The 26,942-nt window shown below is 32.0% G+C and overlaps 5 protein-coding genes and 1 long non-coding RNA gene across 22 annotated transcripts; 3 read left to right on the top strand and 3 right to left on the bottom strand.

Moving 5' to 3' along the window:
• Positions 1 to 184: 184 nt before the first annotated feature.
• On the top strand, positions 185 to 5,738 carry LOC117612044 (orphan steroid hormone receptor 2-like). 7 transcript variants are annotated; one of them, XM_034340704.2, is made up of 10 exons: positions 186 to 372; positions 1,876 to 1,947; positions 3,226 to 3,366; positions 3,436 to 3,543; positions 3,622 to 3,777; positions 3,848 to 4,112; positions 4,219 to 4,481; positions 4,552 to 4,748; positions 4,821 to 5,098; positions 5,165 to 5,738. In XM_034340704.2, exons 3-10 carry the CDS (start codon positions 3,232 to 3,234, stop codon positions 5,422 to 5,424), a joined length of 1,662 nt encoding a protein of 553 aa, XP_034196595.2. In that variant the 5' UTR covers positions 186 to 372; positions 1,876 to 1,947; positions 3,226 to 3,231; the 3' UTR covers positions 5,425 to 5,738. The 7 variants fall into 7 exon arrangements, with proteins under 7 accessions (XP_034196596.2, XP_034196595.2, XP_034196598.2 ...); XM_034340706.2 differs by lacking the exon at positions 186 to 372 and adding an exon at positions 397 to 1,799 and having other exon boundaries at positions 3,230 to 3,366; XM_034340703.2 differs by lacking the exon at positions 186 to 372 and adding an exon at positions 397 to 1,799.
• Positions 5,739 to 7,958: 2,220 nt separating this feature from the next.
• Positions 7,959 to 15,757, top strand: LOC117612049 (MAP kinase-activated protein kinase 2). Of its 4 annotated transcripts, none has more exons than XM_034340722.2 (10): positions 7,959 to 8,524; positions 9,003 to 9,289; positions 10,516 to 10,804; positions 14,173 to 14,312; positions 14,384 to 14,448; positions 14,522 to 14,629; positions 14,711 to 14,809; positions 14,885 to 14,960; positions 15,029 to 15,239; positions 15,344 to 15,757. In XM_034340722.2, exons 2-10 carry the CDS (start codon positions 9,255 to 9,257, stop codon positions 15,584 to 15,586), a joined length of 1,266 nt encoding a protein of 421 aa, XP_034196613.1. In that variant the 5' UTR covers positions 7,959 to 8,524; positions 9,003 to 9,254; the 3' UTR covers positions 15,587 to 15,757. The 4 variants fall into 4 exon arrangements, with proteins under 4 accessions (XP_034196613.1, XP_034196614.1, XP_076548510.1 ...); XM_034340723.2 differs by lacking the exon at positions 9,003 to 9,289 and adding an exon at positions 8,588 to 8,707; XM_076692395.1 differs by lacking the exon at positions 7,959 to 8,524 and adding an exon at positions 8,588 to 8,707.
• Positions 10,810 to 13,943, bottom strand: LOC117612057 (uncharacterized). 2 transcript variants are annotated; one of them, XR_004583293.2, is made up of 4 exons: positions 12,617 to 13,943; positions 12,330 to 12,521; positions 12,092 to 12,155; positions 10,810 to 11,982 (listed from the first exon to the last, which is right to left on the bottom strand). It is a non-coding gene; the product is annotated as an uncharacterized LOC117612057 (long non-coding RNA). The 2 variants fall into 2 exon arrangements; XR_004583292.2 differs by having other exon boundaries at positions 10,810 to 11,629.
• A 1,025-nt stretch (positions 15,758 to 16,782) lies between the features above and the next one.
• On the bottom strand, positions 16,783 to 21,147 carry Edc3 (enhancer of mRNA-decapping protein 3). 6 transcript variants are annotated; one of them, XM_034340719.2, is made up of 6 exons: positions 21,011 to 21,147; positions 20,208 to 20,374; positions 19,866 to 20,116; positions 19,641 to 19,789; positions 19,316 to 19,567; positions 16,783 to 19,232 (listed from the first exon to the last, which is right to left on the bottom strand). In XM_034340719.2, the coding sequence occupies exons 2-6, from the start codon at positions 20,363 to 20,365 to the stop codon at positions 18,639 to 18,641; spliced, it is 1,404 nt and encodes a 467-aa protein (XP_034196610.1). In that variant the 5' UTR covers positions 20,366 to 20,374; positions 21,011 to 21,147; the 3' UTR covers positions 16,783 to 18,638. The 6 variants fall into 6 exon arrangements, with proteins under 6 accessions (XP_034196610.1, XP_034196607.1, XP_034196609.1 ...); XM_034340716.2 differs by lacking the exon at positions 21,011 to 21,147 and adding an exon at positions 20,783 to 20,976; XM_034340718.2 differs by lacking the exon at positions 21,011 to 21,147 and adding an exon at positions 20,803 to 20,976.
• Positions 21,148 to 21,438: 291 nt separating this feature from the next.
• Positions 21,439 to 22,912, bottom strand: LOC117612053 (uncharacterized). The gene is made up of 4 exons (XM_034340728.2): positions 22,676 to 22,912; positions 22,041 to 22,210; positions 21,844 to 21,981; positions 21,439 to 21,779 (listed from the first exon to the last, which is right to left on the bottom strand). Exons 1-4 carry the CDS (start codon positions 22,761 to 22,763, stop codon positions 21,519 to 21,521), a joined length of 657 nt encoding a protein of 218 aa, XP_034196619.2. The 5' UTR covers positions 22,764 to 22,912; the 3' UTR covers positions 21,439 to 21,518.
• Positions 22,913 to 23,681: 769 nt separating this feature from the next.
• On the top strand, positions 23,682 to 26,164 carry LOC117612051 (epoxide hydrolase 4). 2 transcript variants are annotated; one of them, XM_034340725.2, is made up of 6 exons: positions 23,682 to 24,292; positions 24,654 to 24,778; positions 24,872 to 25,147; positions 25,235 to 25,377; positions 25,449 to 25,703; positions 25,793 to 26,164. In XM_034340725.2, exons 1-6 carry the CDS (start codon positions 24,080 to 24,082, stop codon positions 25,963 to 25,965), a joined length of 1,185 nt encoding a protein of 394 aa, XP_034196616.2. In that variant the 5' UTR covers positions 23,682 to 24,079; the 3' UTR covers positions 25,966 to 26,164. The 2 variants fall into 2 exon arrangements, with proteins under 2 accessions (XP_034196616.2, XP_034196615.2); XM_034340724.2 differs by having other exon boundaries at positions 23,685 to 24,292; positions 25,220 to 25,377; positions 25,793 to 26,160.
• The last annotated feature ends 778 nt before the right edge of the window (positions 26,165 to 26,942 follow it).

Below are 26,942 nucleotides of genomic sequence, written 5' to 3'. Positions count from 1 at the left end.
TGCAAACTCCTCCATGTAAAAATTTAAATACAAACTGCTGATCCATGGCAGCTTCCTTTACCAATATGGCGGCACTTCCTTCAAACAGGTTCCCGAGTTTGCCGATAACTTGGCGCGACGGATAAATACTGCAACATAGATTTGAAAATCGTCAATCTGTGTGCAACCTCGTATCGATGGCGGTAAATGCAATGTCGAATGAGTATAAAGGTGAGCGGTGGGGTTAGGCACGGGGGGGAAAGAGGCAAAGAAAAGGTAAAGGTTAGAAGAGGTTATGAACTCTAACCCACGGATGGTTGACGAAGTCTAGTTGTTGCTATGATCTGTCCAAATGACGTGCGTTCAAATTATCCATCGTTGTTACTGATTTAGGTAAGTCTCTGTAATAATTGCTTGTTTACCTTTAAATTCTTTAGTTTTTGTTACCGTTTCATCGATAACGATGTATGAAATCCTGAACGATAACTCGCCCATATCGTAACAATCTGTGCATTCATTACTTTGCGCAATACACGGTAAAAAATATTTTCTTTTATTCATATAGAATATTTGTAAATAGAGGACCAAACATTAACGTGACGATTGATCATATTTTGACATTCGCAACTTTGTTGGTAGTAACATTGCTTAGTTAATTCGGTTAATATTTTATATTTATCTTTAAAAATAAATATTCAAGCGTTTTTATTATAGAAACATTACGAATACTACGAATGCGGAAAAATATAAAGAGAATATCAAAGAGTAGTAACATTGTTCCTTGTCTCTTTAGAAACAAAAGCGTTGACGTCATTAAATTCCTGCAAAGAGTTACGCTCTTGTTGAGAAATAAATTACAATAAATATTTAAGAAAAAAAAAAGAAGAATGATGCGCAATTAGCAATACAATTTAATGCGATGGGTAGGATTACGAGATAAATCTGTGTCGATGCGGTGATCGAGTAGGTAGGAGGTAACCTTCGGACCCACGAGCGACCTTTACCTGTGAAGTCCGGTCGTATAGAAATAATTACTCTAGAGTGACTATTCTTCTTCACTGATGCCGTTCCAAGAAATCTTTAGCTGACTTGGAATGACCATTCGAAAGGTTATAAGCCAATGTAATATACATATATTTAAAAGTTGCTAATTTAAGTTAGCAAAAGTAAAAATTATTTTTGATAAAATAGAACAAGTATTTCTCTTTGTTAAATATTATTTGTTTTCAATCATGAGATTTTAACAAATATTATTAGAAATGTGTTCAATGTCCCATAAGTACTATAACATCTTTTTGTGGAAAATTAGAATCCTTTTGTAAAAGAAGTATTCGTAATAAGAATAACGTACACCATAAGTAGTTACAATGAGTAATTTCTATGCGCGTCTTAGGAACAAAGATATGTAAAAGTAGTCGATAGTCTACGTATATTTTCGCTATTAACTCGTTCGTGTTTGACCTATTCTCGATCTGCGTTGCGACCTCGAGTCCCAACCGATAAGTCATCGCGGGCGTGTATTACGTGACATAACCTGTAACGCTCGTCGAGAGGCCACTATGCGGTCCTCCACGGCAAATGTTCTCGCTCAGGTAGAAAAGCAGGCAAGCGGGGCGAGAATGCACCTGGCCGGTGTGTCTTGGCGGTACACAAGAGAGTGACCTGCCAACCTGCCAGTACAGCGAACGGCCTGGCTGCGTTCACCTGCGCAAGGTTGCCTTTAAACTTCAACGTGCTTGTTTTTATGGCACAACCGTTCGAACATAGTAAAAACGATTTCGTGTGCTGCAACTGTGTCCGTTTTCTCGTAGCCTTTCGTTGTTGGTATTTATTTTCTAAATACGTGAATATTATTCCGCGCCTATTACCGCGTGGCTGGCTACGTTATATTTTCAGAACCGTGCGTGACCCGTGAGAGCGCCACCACCGACACACACGCAAATGCGGTGATACAGGTCGACCCAACAGGTAGTGTATTATGCGTACCGTCCTCGAACTTTAATTTCTAAGACTCTACGCGTTTCTTAAGGTCGACGAGAGGGAAACGTAAATAACTTCACGAAATGTTAATTATTTTCATCGGATAATAAAAATCTAAATAACAAAATCTAGCGTTTTATATATCTTTTCAATTGAATCAATCTTCTGAATGATGGATGGACTGTTTGTTGTATAACACAAACTTCCATTAAGGATACAGCTTATGAACAATAAATAATAAGTTATAAATTTGTTAAATAAAAATTTGTTTACAGTGACACGTGTCTAAACAGGTCATTGGCTTAAGTTTGAAGAAAAAACGACAGGTGTCATGTTACGTTCATGAAATTCTTGATTGTAAAACGGAATAACGTTGAATCCCGAGTATGACACTTCCGTGAAATTAGATATGTGTCGCATTATTGATCGTACGCGTATAGATATTTGTTAAGAATATAAAATAATTGATGTTGAACGTAAAAGCATATTTGGTAGTTTCCTGAGTTGAAAGTTTATCGTAATTAGAAAGGTTGAGAAAGAGAATGTTCGTACTGATGTGTAACGAACGCAAGGTCTAAGAATGTTAACTATTTTTTGAACAACGGTACAGGCACCATTTTCTCGTGTTACCGCACTGACAGCGGTGACGAAGTCTGATCACGAGCGTATGGAAATGGACCATTCGCTCTATGACAGCCAGTGTAGCATGGCTATGGGTATGCGCCTAACAACGTAGCAACCCATGAACCGAAGAACTCGGTACCATCTCTTTCACTTCTTAAAATGGTAGGGGGGGAAAGGGTTGCGGCAGGTAGGGGCGGGCGGCAAATGCTCCAGTTTTCATTTTTTATACCGTCCCGATGGTTAGGCCTTTAAACGATACATTCTGTTTGCTTAGATGAAATCGGCCTCTACACGATCACGATTTACCTGATCATACTCGGTATAATGTTATGCAATCTCTGTAGAAAAATATATCCTTCTTCTTTTCAAGTTATAAGCTGTATCCTCGTCATTGTAGAATTCTTTTAAAAATAATTATTTGAAAGGCGATATGGATAAATAAAAGTATTTTTAAAATATTGCGTCCTTTCCTTTGTCCCATTTTTGTAAACACGATTGACGAAATTTCATCGTTATTTCTGTCTACCGCATTTTATTCCATTAAACAAGCGAATACTGATTGTTTAGAAAATTTATCAACTACGAATCTTACGGGTATGAGTAAAGATTTTTAGGTAATTATTTCATTTGTTCTTTTTCCAGAAAGAAATGGACAGGGATCATAGGGAACAACGCGATCACGATAATTTAAATGAAAACGAAGAGGAACGAAAAGTAGGAATGGATTTTCGTAATTTATCTCGACACCATGGCGTCGATCACGTAGCTGATGTTGAAACTGAGGTGTTAATCATTTCCTTTTTAAATATCATTTGTAATATACGATTTAAAAATTTCAATTTTTAATTACAGAGGGATATGGACGTGGATCAGAACGATCGCACTGAAAGTCTACACGATGATAAAATAGATCAAAGTATTGGAAGAAATTTATATAATTTAGCGCATCATCCCGCTATGGTGGGTTTTTGATATATCAATTTATATGAAAATTGAGATTAAACATATTTAAAACATATTTACCTGTATAATATTTAGAGAGACATGGAAAGGGATCAAAATAATCATGTCGATAATGTGCACGATGATAAAGTTGATCACAAAATGGGACGAGATTTCCGTAATTTGGGTCCTCATACAGGCATGGTTCATTTACACTCTGGAATTGAGCATTTAAGTAATGTTGATGTAGAGGTAAAATTAATATTTTTTACAAATTTCTTATCTTACATTTCATTGTACTCACAGTTGGTTATTTTTTCAGGTAAAATTAGCCAGAGATGTTCGCGGTTCCTTAGGTTTGGGATTGTCTCTAGAATTATGTGTAGTATGTGGAGATAGGGCCAGTGGAAGACACTATGGGGCAATTAGTTGCGAAGGTTGCAAGGGTTTTTTCAAGCGTAGTATTCGAAAACAGTTGGGTTATCAATGCAGGGGAAGTAAAAGTTGTGAAGTTACCAAACATCACAGAAATCGTTGTCAGTATTGTAGACTTCAAAAGTGTCTTGCGATGGGAATGCGAAGTGACTGTAAGTTTAATCAACACAATATACGTTACGCTCAAACGTTCTACATTTAATAATTAAAACGAATCAAGCTTTCAAATCTGTATCAACATTGTAACAGTAATATCAGGCTTTGTCGTTGTAGCTGTACAACACGAGAGAAAACCAGTGTTGGGTGAATCGGCAGGGTCAAAAGTAGGAAATCGAAGTCCTAGAGTTAAACCGGAACCGCAGCAACCGGTATCCGAAACACCCCCAACCTGGGAACAACCTGAAAGCCCGAGTATGGAAGACCAAAGTAGCGATAGTGACCTCAGTGATGCGTTAACATTAGCGAGAGAGCGTTTACTTATTTCACATGCGTTGGATAGCATGGCCAAACTTATCGGAGATGTGCGTTCAATTTATTTTACATAATTCTATTTAATACGATGTAATATTTCATGTTTCGTTATACGCACAGAGTGTGAACGGTTCGAGTGAACCAGAAGAAGAATGGACCGGTCAGTTAATTTCCGAAAGACACACGTTATTCGAGTTAAGAGCTCCCAGCCCAGCACCCGCGTACTTATCAATACATTATATTTGTGAAAGTGCTGCCAGATTACTTTTTCTGTCGGTTCATTGGGCAAGAGGAATTCCAGCATTTCAAGCGTTACCGTAAGCGCATAAACAATATAAATATTAGATCATACGAGCTTGAATATTCCATATAATCATTTATGTTTACAGATCCGAGGTTCAAACAACGTTAGTACGTAGTTCTTGGGGACAGCTCTTTACTTTAGGACTTGCACAGTGTGCATATACTCTGTCACTTCCGAGTATTCTAACATCGATAATAAATCATTTACAAGCTAGCATTGCGCAAGAAAAAATTACAGCTAGTAAAGTAAAGTCTGTCACGGAACATATATGTAGATTACAAGATTGTGTTAGTTCGCTTCATAAATTACAAGTGGATTCTGTTGAATATGCATACCTTAAAGCATTGACGCTTTTCAGCGCTGGTAAGTAACCGATTAATATATCCTTCCGATGATTTATTAACGTTCAAAGTAATACCTTTTTATTAGACAATGTGCTGGCTGGTGTTTGGCGCAAGAAAGTTGAAGTTTTACAAGAAGCTGCCTGGACGGAATTACAGCAACGCGTGGGATCCGACAGATTACCTCGTCTTCTTTTAAGGCTCGCGCCACTTCGTTCGATTAATCCTAGAGTTTTGGAAGATCTGTTTTTCGCTGGTCTTATCGGCAGAGTAAGCGTAGCTAGTGTTGTGCCTTATATTCTTACTATGCAAGATTACAAAACTGAACCTGAAAGTCATATGGGGTGACAATTACTATCCGTGCAATGTAGGTCGTGACCTAGTAAAGTGATATATATGTATGTATATATACATTATATATACATACATTACCGTTGAATGCCTTGAATATTTTTATACAATGGAGAATAAGAGAAAGTATAACGAGGCAAAGTTAATTTTTATTTTTCGTAAAAATCTTATATGCCCCTTTCTAAAGGTGTTAAAACTCAGGGTAGATGTGTATTTTAACTTGTTAATCAGATGTAATATCTAGTTTACAATATTTTGATGTTTCAGAGTTTTTTTTTCTCTTATTTATTATAAATTTACTACGTTTGGTACAAAACTTTCCACAAGTTGCACCAAGGTAATATTAACAATAATATATGTATTTGTTTCTAAAAATGAAGTACAAAATGACATGGTTAATTACGTATTATATGTTATTAACTTAAATTGTTTTGAAAATATATGTTTGGAAAGTTTTGTACCTACGTATAACGTAAAAAGAACATGCAGGGCAATCTTACTATATTCTCAAGTAAAAGCAATTTAGCCCTTGAATGAATAATTTTGTATCGGAAAATTCTGATTTTGAATGAAAAAAAAACAACAGTCTTGTAACTTTTTCCAATAATGTCTTCGGTTATTAGATAAAGGAAAAAAGTCGAGTCAAGTATTGATTAATGAAAATCAAAATATTATTTTTTTATAGTCGCTGTTTTTTCCGTCCGTCAGAGAAGAAAATTATAACTTAGTTTTGATACGAATCAAAGCTGAAGTATACGTTTAAAGAAAATATAAATGATTTAATGTAAAAAAAAGAATATTAACTTTACATAAGTATTAGTACAAACAAATCGCGATTTTGTTGTAATTGAAACTATTTCTTAATAATTTCATAACTTTACTACAAATAAGACAAAACGTGTACATGTTTTCCTTATTTCCCCTAGAAATTAATCATGATAAATGATATATTTCTAGGCTGTGCTTTATTGTAGATAAAAAATAAATGGTATTGAATCTTTATCGTAAAAGAGTAGGATGTGCAATAGTATAATTGATGCAACATTCAAAAGCAGAAACAACCATTAATCGTAATTTATTTTTAATGAGAGACGAACTAATGAATTAACTCTACTATAAATGTATTATTAAGTATTATTTACTTCAAAAAAAACAAAAAAAAAAAACAAAAAAAAACGACAATAATAGTATATTTTTTATGAAATGCAGGAATACTTATCAGATTAAAAAATAAATGTATATGTGTTTACTTAAAGAAATGATGTACATTTTATATCTTACTGCTAATTGTAACTATATTAATCTAATATTAATGATAAGTACATATATTATTTGTATTTGTTTGATGATTATGAAAGAGGTAAATAACGTTAGTATTTTTAGGTGAAGTTAATAATCTTGTGTATTTAGCATCATTACTAATGTGTAGAGTATTGATATTTTTTTGTGAAAATATACTGAAAGAAATCGTTGAATATTTTTAAACTCGTCACGATTGTTAATGTTCTTAAAAATCAATTTTGCTAGTTACGAGATTTCCATAAACATTTTCATGATTAGTAAGCGTGTAGAATATTCTGAACAGTGTTTAATATATAATTAAAGATAAGTATCCTTTCTAATTTGTTAATCCAAAGATTAAACCACAATACATCTTTTTCTACAGATATTCATGTATATTATACTTATTGACTAGAATTTGATACAATTTATAGTAAATATGTATGTAATATTTTAATTAAAAGTAACTCCAATTTTATGTTCACAAAATGGCATAGTGGTGGATCAAATTAACAACAATATTTTGTTTTGCATCATTACAAGTGATGTTGATTTTAATACATAGAGTTGTTATTTGTACTTTAGAAAGGAACTTGTTATCCATTGCATCACATGTTATGTATGATGTATCAATGACAAACTATAAATGAAAAATATCTTTTGAAATTTATATATTCTATGTGATACAACTATTATGTATAATATGCTTAACGGACAATACAATTAAAAATAATATTTGACTTGAAAAGAAATGAAACTACGTGTAAATATAAAACGTGCCTGTATGAAAGATATTTATATTAAATATAATAATTTTGTAAGTCAGAATATGCAAGATACCTGAAGATTGTTGCCGCTTCAGTTTTACTATTATCAAAGAGTATGTACATACATGTTTAATTGTGGTATAACGTATAATTAAACAAAATAAATAAATAATTAGCATATAATAATGGTGTATCATCTTTTCCCCTATATCAAACATAAAATTAATAGTGGCAATTCGTACGAGTCTATACTGAGGGGCGATGGACCTACAACCTTTATAGATCAGCAGGGCCGGTCTTGTCATATGTGTGAAGGGGCCCTTTTTCGGAGCTTGCCTCCGAAATCTCAGGGCCACCCCTGTAGACCAACCACCACTGACTATTTAGAAAAGTACTTATGCAAGAACCCTAAAAGTTGTAGCATAGAGTCGCCCCTGCGGAGTGAGTCATATCCTAAGATTGCTTGTAGAGGCGCTTTGCCGCCATAGCCGCTTTATCCACTGGTGTTTGTGAATTGGTTTTTCGTACGAAAGTCAGAGTCGCTGAGCGGACTTGGGTTCAGTAGCGATCGGTCGAATGGACGGAAAGTATGGTTATGGAAAATCTCGCGTTTGTTTGAATGTTTTATGATCGAGTTTTCCGTAACGAAAACGTCACTTTCCAACGGCGCTATCAAATATTTCAACACTCGCGTAAAACCGGCTATTCCACGACAGGTAGACCAGGTATTCCAATCCGTTCGACCATTTGGAACGTGGGTGACACACCTCCGAAGAATTTTTCTTCTTGGCTGGTTTTTTTAACAAAAGCACAAAAAGAATAATAAATTGACTAAAAATATATGTCGATACTTGTGAACATTTTTAAACATATTTCTGTGTAAATATTGTGAACCAGTGTTATGACGTACCGTAACAAATATTATTCTTAAAAATCACCGAGTGTTTTCATAATAGTGAAAAAATAATATGTTGTAACAGTGGTGCTCTTTATTGAAATTGTGTTATTCTGTGGCGGGAAGTTGTTTTCGAAGGAGTGAGCGTCACCAGGTACGCTATATTACTGCATAATCATGCTAAAGGTTAATTTTATTGGTTCATCAATTATTTCAGTGTGCCTGTTCTTTAACGCGCTATCTTTTTTTGTTCACTTCATATGCTGCAATCGCTATTTTAAGTGAATCGTCCAAGTATTTTGTAAATTATGATAAAATATAGATGGCGAATTTGGCGGTGAGTACGAGTTTATGCAAATAGATCTTTGACGAGTCACTTTGTGTTCTGTTCCTCCATCATTGTGTTTATCCTGGCAATTTAACGAGATTTTTGTTGCGTTACTTGCATAACAGAAATGCGATTCCATCTCATTAGAAGTGTCGAACCATCCACGTGTACTCTTACATAAAATTGCTTCTTATATATATATATATTTTTTTTTTTGAACTAAATGGCTTTTTTGCACGCTTCTTGTTACCGAAAATCATCTCTGTCATTATTAAAGATGAGTTTCATTAGTTTTTGTCTTCAGTTTTCAGCTGGCATCTCTCTCCTCCGTGATTATCCTTTGGATATCGAGTTTTGAGTTACCATTCGAAAAAAAAAAAATTCTTATTTTATTTGACGACGCGGAGCTCACGGTTTAGCTCTAACAACCCCGCTACTGGCTGTGTTCTCTTCACTCTGAGAATTCTTTGGAGTTTCGACTTTCCTGGAAGGCGATGCTCTTTATCCTCGTTCAACGATTCGATTCGAACTTTTGAAAACTTAGAAAGCTACGCAAATGCCGAAATCGGCAGCCAAGTGGACATTTTGGAGGTCTCTGTCATATTTTATTTTCTCCTTTTTTATATACATCATTACCCGTCGTACATTTTTGTCGTTACAATCAGAGCAATTGTGCGTTGTTAATTAATTGCGCGTTCATTAAAACTTGCATTCTTAAAATATAATTTGCGCTGAATTTTAACGATTGAGTTTTAATGCTGTTGGTTTTTTTTTCTCTCATCAATCGTTTCCATTGTTTTTTTATCTCATTCGCATACACCGCGACGGCTGTATATGTTCGATTGGAAATTGTACTGATAAATTTTAAAATGCGCCAATCGCAAGCGTGGAACCACTGTGTGCTATAGGTTCATTGCAATCGATTAAAACTGGTTGTGTAATACGCAAAGGTGTACCGACACATACCAATATTCGTGTCTGTGTGTGTGTCTGCTATTATTATTTTATATAATTCGAAGAAATAATTCCAATCGATTATCGTGCAGAGTAAAATAATCCGATTTGATTGTAGCAAGCAACTAATTAAAAATTTAATTTTTGTAAATATCAGGATCGGCTCTGGGTCTAGGCAGACTAGGCGGCCCCCTAGGACCCCCCAGGGTCCAGGGCCCCCATAAGACGATTTTAATATTAATCGATGTAAATGCAAATCTAAATTAGTTATACAATCTTTAATATTAATTTTATAAATTTTATTTGAGGTACTTTTTTGGTATGTCATATACGCGAAGGGGCCCGCCTCGGACCCCCGAAATCTCAGGGCCGGCCCTGGTAAATATATATATTGTATAATAGAGTTTTAATTTTCGTCATTGTTTTACTAATTTCATACTTTTAAATGAAGAATAAAAATTCATCATTTTTTGCATTATTAAAAATGTATGAAATTTCTACGAGCATTATTAATTCAATCGTGTGAATTGAGTAATAGATAGGTATATTTTTTTAAACTCCGTCTCGTCGGTAAGTCTCAAGATAAAGCGCTGTTTCTTACAAGTGATAATACACACTTTTCGTTCGCCAATGATTTTTTACCTATACTGATGTCACTCGTCTTGCGTACTCAGAAGTGTCAGCACGAACTATACTATCATTCTAAAGTTTTCCTTATCAACCGTACAGTTGTAATTTTCCGGATTTCTCATGAAGTGTTTCAGTTTATTCCGAATATTATTTATATTGTGGGTATCGACGGTTCTATACCTATGGTAAGAGAGGGAATATCATAAAATGTGACTGACGATTAATTATTTTAGAAAGTGCAAGGGGCCCGTCGGCGAAGACCACGAGGATAATAAGAAAGGGAAACGGAAACGAGCCGCGGATACCGAGATCGAGCCAACGACCAAGGAGAAAGAAGTTTCGGCCGTGGAAACGAAACGGAAGACCATGGAACATCCGCTTACGAGATGCGACACCCGTGTACCAAAAGTTACACCGATCATCGACGACTACGAGATCAGTAATCACGTACTTGGACTTGGAATAAACGGCAAAGTTGTTCAATGTTATGACAAAAATACAAGGGAAAAGTATGCGCTTAAGGTGAGATAATGGTTCCTTCTTTTTTTTTTTCTTTTTCACAGAATCGGTCCTTGGTTTCGCTAATACAAGTTTGAAATATTTCAAACTATGGAAACAATTAATTCCTTCATTTTCCTCTTTCGATGGAAAGCTACAACAGTGCTCATATTAAAACACCACGGTTATGCGATGAGACAAGCCTCATTGAATTAACTATTATTTCCTCTTTCATTATGGATTGGTATTACGTAGAACTTAATTGCAATTTCACGCACGAATAGTAAACCATCATGTTCGAACGTATGATTACAAAACGAACGGATTGTTCGACAGGTGTAGATAGCAACCAAATGCGTTACGCGTGTTTAATGTATGTACGTAGCGCCATACTTTATGGAGGTATAAAACGCTCTTATCAGAAAGTACGTAGGTATTACACGTTTAAGTGTAACGCGACACGTCTATCCTTGGCTATATTTGGAACGGCAGAACAATGCTCCAAGGATGAATTCCCGATATCTGATGTTAAATGTCCATACCAACGCGTAATTAGAGGATCATCGATCCGCAATGTATCGATACCTACTTGGCGTGGTGAAGTATGATCATCGACTAACGATGTCCAAGCGAGTCCAGACTGCGAGTCATCCTCTATTTATACCCGGTGATTTCCCATTCGACCATTCTGACCATGCAATATATCACTGGAAACCGACTTGCCTTTTTTATTTTCTTTGTGTATCACCTTGAAAAAATTTCGGGGTTCCTCGTATGTTTGTTTTTGTTTAATTTATCGATCTTGCACCGGCATTTTTGTGGAAAAATTTCACTAGAGTGTTATTACTTCTGTACAAACGTATACAGACACGTGTATTATTATAATAACCCTTTATGAATAATTTGATTAGTATTTTGCAAAAAAATATGGTTAAAGAGGTAGATAAATAGAATGTCAATGACCGATTATGAGAATCATGTACTGTCCCTCGCATACACGTAACTACATGTTTCGGAAGTTATTTTTCTTATTATAAATTTCATTTTTTATAAATTTTTGTATGTGTTTTTTTTTCAATTGTTTCTTAGCAGGGTTTTAAAGCTACTTCAAATCTACTTAGCTTGTTTATCCAGTAATGATTTATACTTCCATCTTATATAAAAAAAAGTAAACAAGTAGGGTGGAGAGGAGGCGCATCTGACTAAATGGATAAGAATAGAAGTACTTGATAAGCTTCAACGAAAATATGTCATTATTTATGTAGTATTGATGATCTCATGCTTGCTAACATTAAAATGGTTAATATGTACCTGGAAAGATGCTGCTCTGTCGGTAATTCAGGGTTGTAGAATTAATAGCTTCCTAATCACCAGTCTGTAAGGATTAAATTATATGTCAACCAAACTATTTTAAATTCACTAAGAGTCAATCTAGTAATTTCACGCAATGACAACTGCAAGAGATTTCATTGTTGGAATTAAGCCACATAAATCAGCGAAACTAAATTATGACTAGAAGTAAATCTGATTGCAAAAGTAATGATCTTACTTTTCGAAATGTTGTTATGGCGACCCAGGGCCGGCCTTGTGGCGATCTTCAGGTACTTCCGGTGTAACAATACAATATCTTACTTTTGTATTTTACAATGAAAATTTATTCAGTGCACTGTTCTTTCAACATAGTCCTTAAGAATGTAGCATCACTACTGTTGTGGTCGATAACTCATTGTCAGTTGCAATTCTGAAACCAGGAACCGCAACGTTACGCCATTAAGAGGAAAAAAAATTTACTTTCAAAAGAGAAGAAATAACGGATAGTAGTAATGAGCAGTATACCCAATTATGTATAAAGTCCATAGATCAGTGGTGAATCAAAAAAAAAGTACCTCGAGGCATGCTTCAGGAGAAAGTTATCGAATCATATTTCCGCACACCTTTACGTAGTCGCAAAAAAGTCAATGTCTGCCGACGTCACAGTCCACCGGCTTGCAACCTAACTTCTTGTTATGAATTTATGTCTGTTGATTGATAAACTAATACTATCAAACAATCAATCAATAACACTGTCACTTATTTCTTTCTTGATTTTTTCGAGAGTACACGTTTCGTATATTTTTGTGATTCGACAATCCCAATAACAGGAAGTAGACGATGGAAATATTGACCGGATTTCGTTCCTTTGTAAATATTTTTTGCACTCGTTGCAGTTTTGTGAAAAAATAGTGAAAAATAATATTTTGTCATTACTATTATTATTATTAATATTTTAATTATAATTAATAATACGTTATTTTAATTCGGATTACAAAAGTTAGATTTTCCGTTACCGCGCATGCGCCATGCGATTCTTTTTCCGCGTTTAAATATTGAAGCGTGGGATGATGGAAATAATCTCATCTAGCTGGCTATCAATATTAATCCACGTATGTACATGCCACGTAACATTGTTAAACGCTAATCTCATTATCACGAATTGTCGATTATTTGTTGCGCATGACCGTTGATGCATTTTCATCTGAACAGTAACGCAACAGATTAACGTGGGAAATCACATGAAACTAGTTAACTCATCCGAGAGCAGAGTATTATTGTAACACGATATTTGTAATGTACAAGATAACCTTTCAGAGCAAATGAATTTCTATTTCTAAATTCTATTTTTATAGGAGATTTATCTATTTCGTCATTGCTATCGACACTGTTGCTCCGGGTAATTTCAAATCGAAACCGGTTTCACCTTCTTCGAGCTCGATTCCCGGGTTTTAATTATATTTGCATATTTTTAGACCGCGCGATACATCGGATGGTCTAAAAATATATTACTCAGCTGTGAGATACTTTTTTCCCTTCTTTTTTTCCATTTCACAACCGTAACACTTTCCAAAGAGATTTTGTTTCCAAATACTGCGGTGTAGAATTACAGACACTGCAGCGGCAAGACAGCTTACCAATGTCGTTCAATTAAACTACACTTATCAATCTCATATTATTACCTTACATTAAAAATGCTGGTTACGAACTGCTATAGAATGCAAGTTTTATCGATTTAGCGATATCGCGACGTCAGCTGGTTTTGGGTCATTCACCACTCTACATACCTACAACATAGTTATAAGTTTTTAGATGTATTATAAGCTTTTTCTTCATCCAAAGAAATAAAAATTATCTGTAGATGTACGAAGATGTAGATATTGCAAGTCACGCAGTTGTCGTTTCTCATGTTTATATTCATTTTGATCCTAACTGATTACGTCACTTCATTTATTCAAGGATTGACGTTAATTTCATAAAATTACGAAATTTTTAAAAGCTAGATAATTAAGGCTGAAAAGTTCATTTCTATGTATATTTCAAGAGGTTTCTTTACTATGAGATACATTTTTCATTTACAGGTATTGTATGACTGTGTAAAGGCACGTAGAGAAGTTGAATTGCATTGGAGAGCATCAAATTGCAGACACATAGTTCAAGTGAAAGATGTGTATGAAAATACATATAGCGGAAATAAATGTTTATTGGTTGTTATGGAATGGTAAGCTACATGTACTTAATTTTTAAGTATCATTATGGTAATGAGGTTGTAAATATTTAATAAATTTTTAGTATGGAAGGTGGAGAATTATTTGAGAGAATACAAGACAGACAAGATGGTGCCTTTACAGAAAGAGGTAGTAAAAATGAATCAATTAATAATTTTGTAATATTAAAAATATGTAGAGTATACAAATTCTTTATTTGCAGAAGCAGCACAAATAATGTATGAAATTTGTGTTGCTGTAAAACATCTGCACGATATGAATATTGCACACAGAGATCTCAAACCAGAAAATCTTTTGTATTCCAAACCAGGTATGTATTTTTACACTTTCTTAATTTTCTATTGTTAGATGAAAACATAACTTTAATAATATATGGTATATCGTTTTTTAGATAACACTGGAATATTGAAACTTACTGATTTTGGTTTTGCAAAAGAAACGCATTCAAAGGATACCTTACAAACACCATGCTACACACCCTATTATGTTGGTAAGTTGCGTTTAAAATTCTACTATCATTTTTGTAAGAGAGATGGTTAAACGAATGTCCTTTTTTTTTCCAAAGCTCCTGAAGTTTTGGGACCTGAAAAATATGATAAAAGCTGTGATATATGGTCACTCGGAGTTATAATGTACATATTGTAAGTGAATATTATTTCTAAATAACTGTTGTTATAAACTCACACAACGAATAACATTAATATTTTAGGTTGTGCGGTTTTCCACCTTTCTATAGTAACCATGGTTTAGCAATTTCACCAGGAATGAAAAAGAGAATTCGGCTAGGTCAGTATGATTTTCCAGCTCCTGAATGGTCAAATGTTAGCTCTGAAGCAAAAAATCTTATTAAGGGTATGTTGTGTACGGATCCCGCTCAAAGACTACAGATCGACGAAGTTATGCGCAACAAATGGATCGCTGTAAGAATCATATTTTGATACATTTTATAAATCTATGTACTTTTCTTATAAATATAAAATGTGTTACATTAATTATAATATAAAATATCACTTTTGTTACATAGCAATATACCGAAGTACCAGCTACACCTTTACATACCGGACGCGTACTTCGGGAGGGTGAAGAACTTTGGCCGGAAGTTCAAGAAGAAATGACACGGTCTTTAGCCACGATGCGTGTAGATTATGATACGGCTAATTTGAAACAATTAGATCACACAAATAATGCGTTATTAAATAAACGTAGACGAGCAAAACAGGCGAATGCTGTGCCACCCGCTGCTAATGCTCCAACAGCAGCATCCTAGGAAGACGCGACAAAAGCCAGAAACCGCTGGCGTATTTTTTTACAAAGATGTATAAGGTATAGTGTAATTATCATGAGAATTGTTTTTTGATAATTGGTACGATGTAAAATATAAATGATTACAATCGAAGTAATCTTGAGAAGAGAGAGAGATATATATATATATATATATATTAAAATTAAAAATCACAGAGAAATGGAAATGGAAGTGTTCCAGTAATTTCTAACAAATTGCATGAATTCGTGCTATTGTGCTTATGTACCACTTCTAAGAAGTTTTTCTTCAAATACTATAATGACTGTGGATACTTAACTTATTGAAAGGCACTACTACTGATACAAATTATGAAATTTGTCATTTAACTATAATAGTTTCCTATCAATTACTTAATACATATTTTATATGCAGTACTTTAATTTATCATGAACATTTATATCCATGTATTTTTGAATTTTTATCCACGCACAGTTAAGAAAATTACAAACTGTGACAGAAACGTTCAGTTAAACGATTATACAAAAATATACAATGTACTTTTAAGTGATAACATTGACTGAGGCTAAATACGTGAAGAAATTCTTATAATTGTCATAAGGTACTACTGACATGTATTGTCCTCATTGCTTCTTAGGCACTAAAAACATACGATAATTTTTAATTTTTCAAATAGGAAAATTTATAATAAATAAAGTTATACTTAGAAACAAATATATAAACTTCATTAAATGAATGTAGTAATTATATTTTTTTAGATGCATTATATAATAAAAAATCCTAATGAATGTAGAGGAGAAAAATGCCTTAATTAACCAGAGGTCAATTTTCAGTTATAAGTTCAACTAGAGCCATTAGGTATTTCAGTTAGGTGCATATTTAGGCGATATTTAAGAGGTAATTAAATCTCATATAACGTGTTACTGTTTCTTCAGAAACGACTGATATGTTATGAATTGTAAATATTATATGTATGAATTATTTTTTAATGAAATAATCATAATGATCGATTATATGTATAATTAATAGTCATCTATGTTAGGTATTAAAAATCTGTAATAGTTAAATAGACCTTATGACTGATAAGTAACAAAGAAATAGAGTTGATCAGGCCTTAGCTTGTCTCCACCATGCTATATTTAGTAAAACTATTTAAAAATTTTTAATTAATTGGTAATTTTGTTTTCGCAGTATATGTACCATTAAATAGCAACAATTTAGAATTGTGGAAACAAAATATTTTTTAGCACAAATATTGTATGATGGTTCAGCTCTTGTTTTATTTAAAAAAATATATATATAACTACTTATTAATTATTATTAACCATGTACAAAAACTTATGTGAATTTTAATTTGAAAAAGTAAATAATTTTGGAATATTTTCCTAGATTAAAATATATGTAGTTAAGCAATTATACTATAAAAAAAATTGTTGCATTGTTATACTTGGTAAAACTGGAATAGTACAATTTTTATAAATTAAAATGATTATAAATTATACAAAAATTAATACATATTTTTAATTCGAGCTGGACTGTAGTAATGAAGTATTTTTGTAATGAATTTATGTCTGCTGGTTTGCACTGCATTTATGAAACTTGACAATAAATATACAGAATGTCTTTAACTACGACATAGTCGATTCATTATTTAATTGTGATTCTGTGCTGTAATTGCAATGTATTACTTTGCTAAAATTGTATTATTTCAATTATTGAATTACTGTAATAATCTGAACAATCTCCAATTGCAAAAATTAAAATAAATACATATTATTCGTCTAATTTTACTTTTAACTTCGTTACTGAATTTAGATTTAATCAATGTGTAATTAACACAATATTGTATTCATTTTTACATTATATTTTTAAGCATAATTATATTTATCCATCTGAAAAACTCTTGAAAAATTACAGTAATATTCATAAAATTTATCATAATCAAACGTTTAAGATTAATTTCCACAATATATAAATATATATTTACATATAAAATATAAATAACTTAAGCTATCTATAACTAAAATAAACCTTGTACAAATATTTGTTGTAACTAATAATTTCAAAGATAGTACCATGATTCGTACATTATTCAGTAAAACCTGGCAGAAGGTATAATAAAACATGCAATTAGATTTACATAGTTTCAATAAAAACATTTGTTTAATTTATAAATTATGACGAACATTACAAAGACAAAAAAAAAAATGAAATGCTCTGAATATTTTAGGCGTAAAAACAAGTAAAAATCTACAATGATCACGATTTATTTTGTGCTCCGAATAATGTAATAAATCTTTATGTATATTTTTCTTGTATTTATGGACTGGAGTTATGTTCATTCAGATGACAGATAATTTATAAAGAATCATTTTACAAACTCGTTATGATAATATATCACAATTTATGAAAAAATATAATTATCTCTTATAGTAAACTTTTGTCCACTGTAAAATTATTTTATAGAATTTTAGCATTCATGTTCTGATATAAAAGAAATTTAATTTCCATCATTTAGTTGGTGATCTGTTTGCTTTTAGTATAAACAGTGAATAATATCGTTCACGTGTTATATATTTTGAACGTATCTATTATGATTATTCATGAGCAAAATATTATATTTGTATTGTACTAAGAAACTGTATACTTACTGAAATGTACCAAGCATATACAGTATTAAATTTCGACAATTTATAATGTTCAAACATTTCTGTATTAGTTAATTTTACTTCAAATAATTGCATTAAAATCATTTCATTTTTCATGTAATTTACAAAACCAAACACTGTATATTTACCCTTTTTAACCCGATCATTTTGTATACATTGTATACTTATATATTTAAATGAACAATTGTATGTGATTTTGCACATTAAATTACAACAGTCTATGTACAAACTAAACCTGAACTATATAACATTAAATGCTGTTGTGTACGATTTTTATTAAATAAATCCGGATAATGCTTTCGCGATATAATAGCATACGCAAGGCATTAAAGTAATATCAGATTAAAGTAAAGTACTTTATTAAAATGATCACTAACTTAATAAATTTGCTACGAAATATTGGAATGCAAAGGAATGACAAACTTTGGTCCAAAAGGAGACCTATACGTTATACCAACATCTGCATATACTTTGTTTGGCAGTGCAAGATTACATAAATATAGTCTGCCATTGTCGACGCTATGAGACAATGGTAGTCCACCAAGTAAACTAAATTTGCTAAGTATACCAGGTGTACCTGTAGCCGGAGGTTCGATAGCTAAAATAGGTGCTCTGTTACTATTTGCCCACCTCGCTATAGGTGTAATCATTTTAGGAGAATTTTCATCACAAAGTGCTACGAGTATCAAATCCACCACTGCCGGTAAATTTTTAACTTTTGTTTCTACCTTATTACCTGTCAGTTTGTACAGGGATAGTTCTTGCAAAAGAAAAATATCTTCAGAATTTTCTACAAACACGATTGTTTTAACACCGTGACTAGATAATTGTCTAGCACAGTTAACACCTGCCGCGCCAGACCGATGAGGTCCTGACAGTGCAACAACCGTTGGCCACTGATGCGCGTTATTCGGATTAAGTCGATGACTTCCACCTAATAGCTGTAATATTATTTCTGCACCCGCACGACCAAGAAGTTCGACCTATTTAAACAGATTAATTATATTTATCCGAGATATATATATATATATATTTATTTTCTTATTTTTTAATGTATTTTACATACTCTACGTTCCCAACTAATTCCAAGCCGATCGGCTGCTCCTATTAATTGACGGTGAAGATTAAGCGTTATACTAGGAATTATTAAACCATTGTCTGTTACATATTCCTTTTCTCCAGCACTAGGTACCGTTATCTGTCTAAAAACTGTGGGTTCGGCAACGATAACATTCTCATCGTGCCGATATCTTCCCCTATTATTTTCCGATTGCCTAACAATATCAGGCTTCAAAGAATTTATTTCTTGCCATACAGCCTGTAAAAAGCATTTAATAACATTTTTAAAAAACTATAATTTTTATGATAGCTTTTGATATTGAAAAACAAACCTCTTTATTAAATAATGCTAAATTCTTTTCAAAATCAAAATCTTGACTTAAAGACTGATCGATCGGTGTACCAAATGTGTGTTCATCCCTTTCCAGAGCCCTTTGTCTATGACTCAATCTTTTTTGTATTGGTTTATTAGCAGATTCAGCTGATAAAAATAAACTGTTATTAAAATTGCTTACTATTTCCCTAAATGTAAAAAGATTCTGTCTTCAATATTATACCTAATGGAACTTTTCCATTCGCAGGCTGTTCTGTAATAGGTTGAGCATTATTATCCGGTTTTTTATTAAAATTAGGCTGTGTCTGAGAGGATGTAGATTGAACAGAACAGGGAACACTTTCTGAGAACGACCTTCCAGCTCTTTTAGCAATAGGTCTCTTTACAGTTACTTTATTTTGTGTTTGATTAATATCATTTGTATTCGATGTTTCATTGATGGATATGAATTCTACATTTAATATATCCTTTGTACTGAAAATATAAGAGTAATTTTCATTTTCATTAATTTCATATTGGCATTTAATAACTTATTATTATTAGAAAACCAACAAAATTATAATACCTTAAAACAACTACTTGCGAAGTACTAGGTACACCATTATGAAAAGCTTTTGAGAGTATAATATCATCTTTATTTAAATCAACTATCTGTCCTTGGTAACTTCCAATTTCCTCTGTACACTTCACAGAAACTGTACAACCCACAAATTGTTCTGACATGCTGGTTACCTGTTTGTGTACATTAAATTTATCAATGAAAATTAATAGTCAGTGGCAAAAAAATAATGTTAACATAAAAAATAACGTCAAATAAATGATACCTGAAGTATGTGTTTTATAAATTGTAAATAAAAACTTTAAAAAATTAAAACATATCAGAAAAACGAAAGTTATACGAACCTATAATGTAAGTGATTAAATGTGAATATATTGTTAATAACGACTGGTTAGTGTGTTAAATAGTGTCACAATTAATTTAAGATTTTGTAGTTGTTTTGAAATTTAAAAGTATTAAACATATGTCAATATATTCATTAACGTACAATGCCCGAAACAAAATTCTTGTATATTTTCATCCCTACTCTAACCGCATGCCGCTCATAAGTACTGAATATACCAAACGAAAAGAATGCATACCTTGGTTCATACATACTTACTTACATACTATTGGTTTATCTTTCGTATTATCGATTCTTTCTAACAGAAAGTATTTAATTTCAAAAATTTGAATTTAACGTATGTTTTTCATTTTAGGTGAAAAAATTGAGTACTACTTAAAATAATTATATAAAGATATTTTACAAGAATCTCAATAGTAGTATGAAATAATAATTTAGAAAAATAAAAGGTTATGAAATACTGTACTCTACTATATTCGGCGAAACAAGCCGAAATGACGTTCCTAGCGTCCAATAACTAGTCAAGCAAGTGTGATCCCCACTTTACTACACTTTACTGCGTCCAATCGGTATTGTATATTAAAGTCTCTTTCACACGAAACTTTAATTAAAATTTGAATATTTGAACCTAAAAGCAAAACGTTTCTTACCAGTTCTTACTTCTTACAAGCTGATATGAAAGAGACTGAAGTTTCATTACCGTTCGGTCCAATATATCCTTTCTATATGCATGCATTCAAAAAGAGAGTCTTGTAAATGATCTTAGAAAGAAGTGAAATAGCAAATTTTATAGTAAATTAGATATAAATTAATATTTCAGTTAATATAAATAATTTTTATTTATTCATAAATCGTACAAAACATGTTTACTAGATATATAAAATATTCATAGAATGTTAATATACTTATTTACAGGAACACTATCCCTCAAATAATATTTTTCTTTAAGAAAAATAACTTTCTTTCAATTTAATTTATAATTCACTTAAATTGAAATCTTTGCACTTGAGATTCTTCATTGTATTGTACTTTCTTTTTTCTGTAACTGGTACATCAAAGATACTTGTGGAAAACTGTCTATAGTCTTCTACTAATTGATACATCTTATCATCTGTATCTGAACATGCAAGATCAGTTTCAATTACATTACACATATTATTTACATCATCTTCAGTAATTGAAAACTGATCAAACACTTGCAATTCTTCTTTCAGTACTGCATTAAAAATAGTAGCCTGCAATATTTATATGATGGTAAATATCAGGTATACAATGTTTAAAGAAGAATAAAATACGTACTCTTTTTGCTCTCTCTTGTAAATCTTTTAATTTTTGTTTCATACTTTCAAATTCTGCATCACTGTACTGTGTTCTCTGATACTTGTCTTCTTCCAGCAGAACATTACTTGGTACAGCAATATATTTATTTACAATACTCTAAAATAATTTATATTTTATTATCACATTTAAAAAAATATTAATATTAATGTGATTACCTCAATATTTTTTAAATGTGATACTATTGCTTCATAATATATTTTTTCTAATTGCTTTTGATTTGTCATAAGTACTGCTAGATTCTCAGAATTTAACTTGTATACTTCCTTAATTGTTTCACACATTTTACTAATTGTGGAATGAGTCCTTTCATGTACAATATTTTTCACTATAAAAGAAAAAAAATATTTATACCAGAGCAACGTTATTAAAATTATATTTATTATATAGTTATTTCTATTTTATTAATATTTCATTACGTATAAGAAAATTCTTATGGTAAGCAAAAAATAAATAAAAGGAACCAAATACACGAGGAACTAAAGGAAAACACAACATGTATAAATTTATATATATTAGTTCAAGGGCAATTTTTATTTGTTTCTTCTTTTAAGTTATAACGTAAGAAAATAAGAAGAGAAAAGCGAAGCGTTAGTCTTTGTGATTAACTCCGTTCGTAGGAGCCGGTGAAAGTATTCCAAGCAATGGACGAGTGTAACTCTAGTCATGATCATATTCACATGATACCAGAGTGCACCCGTCCAACGATTAGAATATATTGCTGTACATATTGAGAATGTTGTAAAATCTGAAAAACGTTCAAAAAATGAAACTTAAAACGGCGGCGCCTTACAAGTAGCGTAAACGGCTCTTGAATGAAAGTTAAACAGCTGCATTTCATATTCTTCTAATTTACGTTTCCGTAATTCTGAGTACGCCATATCGTTAAATCGTTTTAGATACACATAAACTGTACGACGAGTTGATTGAAGCACTCAATATCTTCATACTTCTTCGAAGCAACTTTGTTCCCTTCGATGATCACACCTTGACGTCCGTTGACAAATGAACATGGCGTCTATGTGCTTGCGTACGACAGCGTCCTTTGTCCCTTTGTGTTCCTTAAAGCATCTGAAGTTGTTAGCGGGATTTCAGATTATTTCAAAATTGACCAATCAAATACAAATCTTTTCCAATGAGAATTTTCTGTTCAGGTTACACCAGAAAATGATTTCAATTAAATACTTTGAATCACGTTATTTTATTTACATCAATGTATCAGCAATCATGTAGAAATATTTTATTAGTATAAGTTATGTAAATTTGTCTTTCATACACAGGACTTTATTCAGCAAGAAAATAGTAGTGTCAAATAACAGATTTTCCGTTCATACTGCGCAGATTTACTGTGGTTGGTTCTAAGTTTCCCATTATCATTTTCATGTCACATCCTGCAATATCAACTGTGACTGGTATTACAGGTATTACTCGTACCGACGGTAGTAAGGAGATTTTTGTTTGTGTAGGTTCCCTAGATATCGTCAAATGGCGCCAGCAGTGTCATTTTCAAAAGGCGGCGCAGTTAGATACAAAATTAAAAAAACTTGTAAAAATAAATTGAACGCACTTTCAGCTTGCTGGATCTATCTTTTCTTAATGATTAAATATTCCTTATTAACACTAGACTAAACAAAATAAACGGCAGTTCCAATTTATCAAAATGTTTAACGAAATAGCTGACATATACAAATTAATAACTGTGTCATATTTCCCAAGAATTGTTAATTGCTATATTCGCAATCTTTTCCAATAGATGGCTTTCACAAGATTTCTAAGAACAAGCATTTAGTTGTAGATTTCATTGAGCTCATTTTGACGTTGAGAACCAAACCGATAACGAACCTCCTCGCTTCTCACGATGACCTCTACTCTCGTGGATCTACGGACTAAAGCTTTAATCAGTAATACATTGTCAACTTCACTGAAAACGCTGAATTTACGTTCAAACTCGTGAACGATATTGGTTTATATCTTTTGATCAAAGCTGATAATCCTTTTCTATAATCCTGAAAGAACACGTGAATTTTGATACATTGCATACATATTATACTATTACTTATACAACTCGCATACATATACGTATATATTAAAATTGATAGTACCTTGCTTTATTTATTATACGAGATAAATAAATTTAATGCGAAGAAATATATAAATTCAAATAGTACAGTCATCTTGTTTTCCCTGTTTAACAATTATGCATACAAACGAGAAGATCGTTCATGTATCAATATTCGAAATCATTAAATTACATTTTCTTTCTTTCTTGTGTGGCTTTTATTTAATAATAAAAAGATTTCCAAAGTGGATTTGGGATCCTAAGAAATTTTTCATGCTGCAGCAACGAGATAGGCCCCCTCCTTGTTTGGTGGACAATAATTTAGGAATTCATTCACATGTAAAAATCAAGGTAAGCAAAACTTGTAAAATATTTTTTAGTTCAATGTAATCCGTGTAACACAATTTAAATTTTGAATAAAATTTATCGAGAAAATTGTATAAGAATTGTCGACCCCTGATAACACTTGACGACATAACTGTTCGATGTGCACATTCGATTTCGATCGATCAACATGATTATAGGTACATATTTTTAGTAAATTTTAAAAACAACTGTGTCAGTTTGTTTGTTTTTCTCGAGAATGATTGACTGTTAATTTTATTCTACGGACATTTGTGAGAAGTGTACAAATAAAAAAACTGCATTTATCAATAAGTGAAGTAAATGGATGTTTTATTAGAAATATTAAAAATGTTTGTTACTTCTATAGGGTGTGAAATTTCATTATGTAGAAGCTGGAGATAAAGATAAACCACTTATATTACTTCTACATGGATTTCCTGACTGTTGGTTGGCTTGGAGGGAACAAATACCATGTCTTTCTGTACATTACAGGTATAATTTATTTTTAATAATGTTTTAGTAAGAATATTAAGATATATAGCACAGTAGACAATATCTAGAATAACAACTTTCTTGATTATTTAGGATAGTAGCAATAGATTTAAAGGGATTTGGAGATAGTGACAAACCAGCAACTAAACGTTCTTATAGAATTGAAGTTTTAATTGAGGAATTAAAACAATTTATTTTAGCTCTTGGAGTAAAACAATGTAGTATAATTGGTCATGATCTAGGTGGACTTTTAGGGTGGTATATGGTAGCCTTATATGGGGACATGATTCACAAGTTTGTTGTAATTTCATGCCCTCATCCTAACTTTTATTGGAATAGAGTGACTGGGAATTCTGTATTTGATTTAAAGTAAGTCATTCATTTGCTGTTAATTAATAATGTATCAGTTATATATATCTTATTATTAATATTACTATTTAGATGGATGCATTTTAGCAGATTGCCATTTCTTCCTGAAATTGATGCACTCAAAGAAGATTTATCCATCATAAATGATGCATTTCAACATCTTCAGCTTGGTGAAATAAATACTGACAAAAACTACGTAGAAGCATACAAGTATGCATTTAGCAGAAAAGGTAATCTAAAAAAGAAATTATAATATTTTTTGTACACATGTACAGAATAAAATGAAAATTATTGTTCTCAGAGGATTGGACAGGTGCTATTAATTACTTCAGAAATCTTCCTTTCATAAGACTTAATACAGATTCTTCTGAACAAATTTGTACTAGAACCCTGCTTATAGTTGGAAACAAAGATCCACTTGTGTCAATAGAAAACATTATACAAAGTTCTGAGTACATTGAAAAATTTAGTGTTAAAGTAATTGCTGGAGCACAACATTTTCCACATCAACAAAAATCAAACATAGTAAATACAGCAATTTTAAAATTCTTAATGGGTAAGTTATTTATTATATAAATTGTACTTATGAATTGTGGACAGAATTGTTCACGTTTTTGAGAACATGGTAAACAAATTAATTTCTAGGTACAGTAAGTAACACAGAGAAACCACCACCCAAGAGTATTGTATCTTCTTGGTTTGGATCTCTAAGTAATACTGTTAAATATGGCAATCACATGTTTGATGCTGTTCATAAAAAAACTAGTGGTGTGGTTAATGTTTTACCTAGTAAAATATTAATATTCTTACCCAAGTAGAAATCTTCAAAATTTCAATTTTTTGAAAAAGCTACTGCAAGGCTTTTGTGTCCCTAGACGAAAAAAAGCATTTTCTACCAAATATATAATATTGCATAGTTTATAATTATGGATATTAAGTGATAATATGATGCATAAACATAAACAAAGGCTGACTTATTTTTGTTATATTACTTTTATCAACATTTATATGTATATTGTAAATAAGATTGTAATTAAGGAATCAGCTGTATTTTATGTAAAAGAATTCTAATTTTTTATATGAGTTACATGAATATACAATTTTATTTTCTTTCAACGAGAGACCCTATATCCTAGACTGTCCTAAAGGACGAGTTTTCGTTCGTTCTAATTTATATTAATGTTGAGTATTTTAAAAAGACCGCCATAAATTAAAATTTTTAAATTTCGACAATATCGCCATCTATACAAAAACGGCGCAAACTACTCGACGAGTTACCGATCGATTCCCAGAAACAGGGGAGCACTAGCGCCATCTATCGGGAGCTCGTTGAAACTACTTGCCGAATAGTTTCCGCGATTTCTTGATAGATGGCGCTAGCGCTCCCCTGTTTCTGGGAATTGATCGGTAACTCGTCGAGTAGTTTGCGCCGTTTTCGTATAGATGGCGATAGGGTCGAAATATAAAAATTTTAATTTATGGCGGTATTTTTAAAATAGAAGTTTGTCAAGCAATTATTTTAATAATTTTTCGAACTCGTACTAATCAAGAGATCAAGGTATGTTTAATCTGTAGTCACTGTTAGCAAAAGGAATGTTTTCTCATCGAAATAACTGCATTATTAAATAATGTATAGTGTATAGCAAAATTATTTTTAATAATAATGTACATACGTGATAAAGCTATTTCGTTTAAAATGTTGTACGCAGTATTTAGTAAACTACCCTAAAATATTAATTACAGCATCATACGTACCATGTTATAATTATATTTTTCAAATATTAAACTTAATTGA

Source organism: Osmia lignaria, chromosome 15 (assembly GCF_051020975.1).
Source record: "Osmia lignaria lignaria isolate PbOS001 chromosome 15, iyOsmLign1, whole genome shotgun sequence".
Classification (NCBI taxonomy): Eukaryota; Metazoa; Arthropoda; class Insecta; order Hymenoptera; family Megachilidae; genus Osmia; species Osmia lignaria.
Note: the sequence above shows the minus strand (reverse complement) of the source record. Positions and strands in the feature narration are given on the sequence as shown.